The sequence below is a fragment of the Apaloderma vittatum genome, unplaced genomic scaffold (genome assembly GCF_000703405.1).
Source record: "Apaloderma vittatum isolate BGI_N311 unplaced genomic scaffold, ASM70340v1 scaffold12929, whole genome shotgun sequence".
Taxonomy (NCBI): domain Eukaryota; kingdom Metazoa; phylum Chordata; class Aves; order Trogoniformes; family Trogonidae; genus Apaloderma; species Apaloderma vittatum.
Window position 1 is genome coordinate 51374 of NW_009733599.1, and position 7662 is coordinate 59035.

At 49.6% G+C, this 7662-nt stretch overlaps 1 protein-coding gene across 1 annotated transcript in view; it reads right to left on the reverse strand.

The window, feature by feature from the left end:
• GPSM1 (G-protein signaling modulator 1) overlaps positions 1-7186 on the reverse strand; it is a 55434-nt gene extending 48248 nt beyond the window's left edge. Inside the window, 7 exon segments of the mRNA XM_009875965.1 lie at positions 566-721; positions 965-1080; positions 1814-1937; positions 3443-3585; positions 3886-4021; positions 4545-4766; positions 7053-7186. Coding sequence (XP_009874267.1) covers positions 566-721; positions 965-1080; positions 1814-1937; positions 3443-3585; positions 3886-4021; positions 4545-4766; positions 7053-7186 — 1031 coding nt within the window.
• Positions 7187-7662: the final 476 nt, after the last annotated feature.

Consider the following 7662-nt stretch of genomic DNA (forward strand, 5'->3'; position numbering starts at 1 on the left):
ATTATTATTTTTTTTTAAATATATATATGAGGCCAAGCCTCCTAAAAAAGAATGAATGAGGCCAAGAAACAGAACATATTGTTTCCACATGCTCTACATAACATCATTTGTTTCTACATGGAAGTTTCCAGGATCACCTTAGGGCGACAGGACAAAGTGGCATGTACGTATGCCCTAACCACAGAGTTTTCTTCCAAGGAAGATACGATTTTTGTGAATGTGAGGGAGCTTTACAAGGACCCTTTGGGGATAAAACAGCAGTAGCCACATGGCAAAGCACCAAACACAATGCATTTTCTTCAAGTACCTCTTTTTAGAAATCTCACTCAGCCCACGCAGACAAAGCATTAAGAGCACAATCTCCAGGTTTGAATGACATGATCAAGATGTCAATCACAGAACGCCTTTGACAGATGACTGGACTCAGGCTGAGTGATTTCTAAAGACTTGCGAGAGTACATGGCACTGCTGTTTAACCCTAGCAGCACAGAATAATAAGTCAACAGGGAAGGGTCAGTGCTCTGAGCGCAGAGCAGAGATACCCTCTCCTGAGGCAGTTCTTTACCTGTCTTCCAGCTCCTGAGCTATCACCAGGTGTTTTAGGTGGTACTCGATTGCCCTTTCATAGTCTTGAAGCAGCGTGTACGTGTTTCCAAGACTGTAGCAAGCCTGGGCTTCTACTGCTTGGTCTTTGAGTTGTCTGGAGAGCTGGAGTGTTTTCCTGCATGAAACAGGTGGGAAGAAGGAGACGTGGTCAGCTCAGGGCACCTCTGCAAGGCAGCAGGGAGGTCACCACTTTGGCACCTTGATGCCTGTCACGCTGCAGGCTGGCAGGTGGCTGTGCTACCAGCCACCGCTGAGCACTACACGTACAATCAGCCACAGGTCCCTTGTCACATCCCCCTGAGCAGGTCAGTATTTCCAGGGAACACGTCCCCAGCCTGCCCTAGCCCCCAGCACTTACTTGTAATACTCGGCAGAGATGTCAAACCTCCCAAGGAAGATGTGCGCGTTGCCCAGGTTGCTGTACGCTCTCCGCTCGGCTGCCTTGTCCCCAAACTCCTTCGCAATAGCGAGGCGCTGCAGCAGACACAGATTAGGGAGCACAGGTTGGCCACTGCCACGTTGCTGTTATGAAGTGACTTTCCTGGGAGATGAGCTTCTTGGTTTGCAAAGCTCCCACCCAGAAAGGTAGCGGCACACGTGCCTCTCAGTGCTTTTCTCCCAAGTCACTGCTGGCTGCTGCCCCCCAAGATTTAAAAATCAGAAGAGCTGTGACAGGGCTGAATTTCCAGGGTTCTGAGCACCTTCCACTGCAAGGAAACCGACAGGTACCCTGAAATAAAAGCTGAATTGCATTTGAATGGGGGCAGGGACTGTGCCACCTCACCCCTCTGTAAAGCTTTACAGAAAGCTATTATGTTCTACAAGCAACGTTTATTCTTGATCAACAGCTCTTTCAGCAGCTTAATTAAATTCATGGCTTGCATTTATTAAAATCTAGACTGATACAAATGAAGAGCAGAGAAGCTTTGCTAGGCCCGGCTGCAATTTGCCCTGAGATATCTCCTTTGGTTTCCAAGCCAACAGCACCCTTTCCTGAAGCTGCTCATTAGGCATCGACGGCGATTAGAGTAAGATGTTGCTCAGCATGAGTTGGTGCAACAGGGCAGACCCTGAGGTACCCACAGGAGGGAGAAAAGCAGCTGGGGGAGAACATCTCCCTGTGCTTCCCGGGCTGTGGCGACAAGACTGCTCCCCTACGGGCAGGCTGAGTCCCTGACCCCAGGAAGAAGACACGGTGCTTTCCTACCTCCTTGTGAAAGGCTATAGCCTCGCTGAAGTTGCCAAGTAAGTACTGGGTGTTGCCGAGGTTGCCGTAAGCACGGCCCTGTGCAGCTCTGTCCCCCAACTCCTTCACCAGGGACAGGTTCCTCCTGGAAGAAATCAGAGCAGCACACCTGGTGAGACACAGCCAACACTCTCTGCAGGAGATGCAGCAAGTGAGTGAGCACTGTAAGGACAGGAGAGCTAACCCCGGGGGAGGCATTTTGCCTCCCCAACCGCCTGTTCTGTGCCCAGTCACCCCTGGGCAGGTGAAAGGCCGGAGATCCATGCTAGCTGCACCTCTGGGAGCTCGTGCACATCCAGGGGTGTAAGTTCCCACTGCTCTCTCAACCTCAGACAACCTGCAGCTGCGTACAGGAGCAGCTCACACGCCAACAGGATCCCGCATTAAATAAGAAATGGCCAACTCACTGCACAGGGGAGAACTGGGAGCATCGCAGAAAGGAGATTACCCACAGCAGGATGGGGACAAGCCTGAGGAGAGGGGCAAGATCCACGGTCCCATGCCAGGGCTCTGCTCATGGAGCTTCCCAGCATTTCTTCACCTTGTTTTTTTCCCCCTTTACGCACACAGCGCATGTAGGGAAGCTCTCAGCTGGCACAAATTTACCCACTGGCTATGTTACATGCACCATGCTTTGGAAAAAGGATGATGGGCTATATATAGGCACTATCACACCCTTAGACAGGAGAAGATGGATAGAAGATCTTGTCGCTCTCTTAATTTAAAGAGCTACTTAAAACGTTTTGCATTATTGAAGCTAAACTCTGATGAGGAGAAAAACGTTAGCCCGAAAGTCCGGTGACAATCTTCCTGTGTGGAATATCAGAACGAACTCTGAAATGATTTAGGAAAGGGAAGGATGTTGCAAGCAAGATAAACTACAGATCCCTGAGAAGGACAACAAGGACTTCAAGTGAAAGCCTCTTGAGGGTCTCTCTTCGTGGCTCCAGCGATAGAGACACACGGGATCCATTCTCATTAAGGCCAGCAGAGAGCAGCAGGGGCTCCAGGAGCTAAGAGTTAATCTTCCAAAGAGAGCTCTGAGAAGGAGCAGGCTATTGAACTTAATTGCATGATCATGCTTCAAATTACAGTGCGTTTCACAAAGGCAATGCCAGGATGAATTTTAGCTCTAATTTTATAAAAGCTTGCAGTTCCTCTCTCACCTTCCTCGAGATCAATTTTTCATCATAATTTGGCATCTCGGGGGAATATTCGTAATTTATTACGACGTACAAACTCTTTTCAGCGGCCTGATTTTCAACAAAACTGAGCCCAACAGTCTCATTCTTTGCAACAAACACCTTCCAGAGCTCCCTCATCCTCATCGCACCAGGAAACAAATCCCCTCTATGAGAAATGCCTCCAGTAGGATCCAGTAAAAATCGTCATCTTGCGCCCCCACAAAGCAATCATCAGCCTAATGGTTATCAGAGCTCAGCCAGGCTGCAGACCCTGAAAGCTGCCAGCAGAACAACTCCACCAACGCAGATTATGATCTGAGCAAGATAAGCTCAAAGGTGTCCCTGGGTGCATTTTAGCAGCTCTGTTCCCTGCAGGACGAAGCGCTGGTCAAGCTTTAATACTTACTCATAATATTCTGAAGCTTTCTGTAGCGTCTCCTTGACTTCTTGAGGCAAGTAGCCTGGGTCTTGGGCCACGTTCCAAGATAAGTGCTTTCCCTTTGCATGGTAAACATTTCCTATATTATAGAGTGCTCTGGCTTCACCTACCTAAAGGGAGGAAGAAGAGGGAGCAGCAATGTATTACACTTCACATCCCAGTATGGACCTTTCCATTGCTGGGCAGAGATGGTCAAAGGCAGGAAGCTTACATTCTCCTTCCTCATCCTCACTGTCACGGTGGCTGTTACTGTCAGCAGCACGAGACCTGTGATAGCAGCCAGAAGGGAGAGCTTTACACTCCACCTCCTTCCAAAGCCCACCTTCACCCCATCACATTTACTCACTGGCAGACAGGTTATTTTCAAAGCTAGGAGATATTTCCTGTTGGATGCCAAGAACCAATGTTACCTTGTCTCCCTGCTCCTGAGAAATGTCCAAGTGCCTCTGGCAACAAACGACAGCTTCATCAAACTGCCCGAGTATTTTCAATGTATTCCCGAGGTTGCCACTTGCTTTGGCTTCTCCAATGCGGTCCCCGATGGTTCTTCAGGATGACAGGAGGGAGAAAGAGAGGTGTTAAAGAGCTCACAGGCTATTACTTTTTTTATTCACCAGCCGTTGGGGGCAGAATTCAAGCTGCAGCAAGGGCTGCCTAGTGTGTACATCACACCTAGCAGCTCCCTGCATGCACATCTGGCTGGAGTGCTTCATACATGCTCTCACAAATTTGAAGAGATCCTTGTTCCCTGTTTTGCTGCCTCAGGTGAACTGCTCTAACAACCTGCGGGTGTCCTTAACACAAGTACCTGGGGATAGGGAATCCAACACTGCCTTGCACTTGCTCCAAACATCCTCCTCGTATCCCTGTCCCTATCTCCACCTCCCTGCTCTGAATGCAGCTGGCCCCTTATTGTTGCATCTCGAGCTCTGCACAGGACAGCCACCCTGTGCCTCAGGGCTTATTTCTGGGGCAGATTCCCTCAGGCTCTTGGGCTCAGACCCCACAGAACTTGTCTCTGCTCAAGCCCTGGCAGGTTGAATCCAATTAAGATGAAGCACATGCTTACCTGGCCAGGGTAAGGTCGTGTTTATGGTACTCCAGGGCCTTAGAGTACTCCTTTAGGTAGAAATAGGCATTGCCCAGTTGACTGTAGATGGCACTGAGAGTCTTCAGGTCCTCTGTCCCCACCTGCACTGCCGCTTCGAAGAAGGCTGCCCCAGCTTTGAAGTCCCCAGCCTTGCACAAGCGCTCTCCTTCCAGGGCCAGTTCCAGGCAGGATGCCTCCATTCTGCCAAAAGCAAGACCATCATTTCTAGAGGAGTTTAATGGCAGTGCACCCATGCCACTATGCAACGGTTAATAAACTCATTTCATTGCACATCTTTCATTACTTGCTGCACCAGAAAAAAAAAAGCCCAAAAAATCTATTAGAAAAAAAAAAACAACCCTGGAGGGAGTCACACTCTCTGCACCGAGGTCCGAGCACCAAGGCAGCAGCCCCAGGTCACACTGTTTGGGTGACAGCAACTCAGGGACATGCAGCTGGCGTACCTCAGTGGTGTGGACACCAGCTTTTGGCAGACGTGGCGGGCATTCAGTTCCTCTGAGAAATCAGCCTCCTGGGCACAAGACATAGGAGGACCCAGATTTATAGACTACCTCTGCAAGTGGCTAAAGGCAGCCCCCATGTTCCCAGTAGGAATCCGGAGAAGAAATTCAGGGCTTCTGGCTCTCAAGACTCACATTCATACACAGGATTAAGGTGGCATCTGTTTTTTTTCCTGGTGGTGTGCAGCACAGAGCCACAGAGTCAGGGCTGCTCATGCCTGCACTGCTTTCCCCAGGGAAACAGAGAGAGCAGCCAAATTGTAACACAGTTTTATTGGATACCAGCGAAAATTCTGGGCTGTGCAGAATTTCTTGGCTGAGCAGCTTCCAGTGCTCCGTGTCTGGTTTACATTAACTCTCCTGCTGTCACTTTTTCCACAGACAGTCTGTTCTGCACATCAGCCTCCAGGCCAGCTTCCCTCCCTTCCATCTCTCCACACCTCTGGCAATGACACGCGCTGTGCCGTCAGGGCGAGCGCTTTGTGAGCCAGCTGAGAGGAGCGAGACCAGTGATACTGCTTCAAGAGAAGGGAAATGTGCTCCTCTCTGTGCTCCATCAAGTCATCTCTAAGTTACAACTGTCCCTGTCAGACCACGCGTATACAAAGTGCAGAGTATGCGTTCAAGAGCTTATATTTGGAAATGTCTTGCCTGCTGCACAGTCAGCCCCTTCACAAGGCCTACAGACGCAGCATGCTCCTACTCCTCTATTCAGACGCTTCTCTTTCCTCTTTTTATTGTATTTTTCCCCGCTTTTCTTTCATTTCTGCTCAATGTATTTTAAAAAGTCGAAACTATCTAGGTCAGAAGTGGGTATCTGCTCAGATATCTGTCCAGAGCCAGACAAAAAAACATCCAAAGGCAGCTTCTATTCTGTTCTTGGGCAAAGAGCACTCGCAGGAAGTTTAGTACCCAGACCAAGGAAACGACTCGCTCATCATCAATGAAGCAGCAGCCACCCAGCTGACATCTCCTGTAGCAGCTCCCTGCTGAGCCCTAGGAGATGTTTCCCCAACGCCACCCTCACGACGAGACAAAGGTCAGCCCCTGCAACCAGCGTCTGCTGACCAGCTTCCCTAACTCACAGCGTTGCGATCTGGTGCGGATCAAACCTGTTGCGCGATCTGAATGTCTCAAAGCGAGGGTCCCCATCATTGCAGCACCGAAAACCCGACAGCAACAAAGCCCAGGGATTCGCTCCAAGGGCGGCATCTCTCTCGCTCAGGCCATACCTGCCAGTGGAAGCATCACCCGAAGTGGAATTCGTGTCTCGGGGTCCGCATTCCCATACACTCAGACACACACTTGCACTCGATGGGTGCTGTCCTGGTGTTCCCATAGTAACTGTTCAGGCAGGGATGTGACCCTCCAGAGCACACAGCCTTTTATTAAAATCTGTTTGTCCTTGAACAGGCTGCTCTGCAGAGCATCTGACTTACCTAATTAACATCACTGCTCAGTTTCAGACCTAAGCAAACAAGTGGATGGGAGAAGAAGGGTCTTCTTCTCCGCCAAGCCTTCGCTGCCATATAAAGGGACCAGAGTCAAGGATAGCCATTATTAATAGAAACACAACCCACTTCTAAAACCCACCTGCCCTTCCCACATCCTCAGGGCCCCACAGCCAGAGCGAGTTCTGGGATGCAGCTTCACCTGCAGTTCAGTCACTGCAGGCATAAAAGCACTCAGAAACACAACGCCAAGGGCAGAGGAACCAACTAAAGGTCAACAAATAAACTCAAGTACACTCAAACACTCCAAATACAACAGCTGCCAAAGGCCAGAGCTCGACTGTCCATAAGAGAAGACTAGAAAAGTAATTTAGGCAGAAGATAGGAATCGGCTGTTCAAGCGAGCCAACATGAACCAGCTTGACAGACCGGCAAAGGGCAGAGAGGACAGTCAACAACACACTCGTGTTACAGCCCCAGTTCCTCCCACAGCGCACGCCTGAGCCCTTCCCTACCTCTTCTTCTGCAGGTTGCGCATTTTATGAACATAAACCCAGAGCTCCAAGCCCACTGGTAGAAGGAAGCAGTGGGACTGAGGTCTACTCGGAACAATTCTGCAGATCTGAGGTTTTGAAGATACTGATGGCATCTTCGTGTCCGTACAACACACACCACTTTCCAGTTTTCACTCCATCCGCTTGGGCAACATTACCAGTAAGTTGCTGGAATCTTGAACTTTGTTTATCTGGGACACTATTCTCTCTGTATGCTTCCCTCGAACAGGAAGAGGGAAAGGTGCGTTGCTTTTGTTTCCAGAGATCTAGACAAAGCAAGCTCCTCTTTCTTCCAAGAAATATAATATCCTTCATCCACTGGTGGGTTTAGGTACCAGATAGGTGAGCCAACAGCTGAAATCCAGAAACAAGAGAGCGTCGAGGTTCACTCGCACACTTTCAGCGCTGCTCACAGAAGAAAAAGGGTCCTAGAAGAGTCCTTGAGATGGCCAAAGGCAAGCAGCTCCCTCCTTTCTGAATTGGTCTCTTTCCAAAGCACTTTGCCTCTGTGGTCACATCAGCTATTCCTGTTGGTGTCTCTTTGCAGTTCTCAGACTGGGGAAAAGCATGA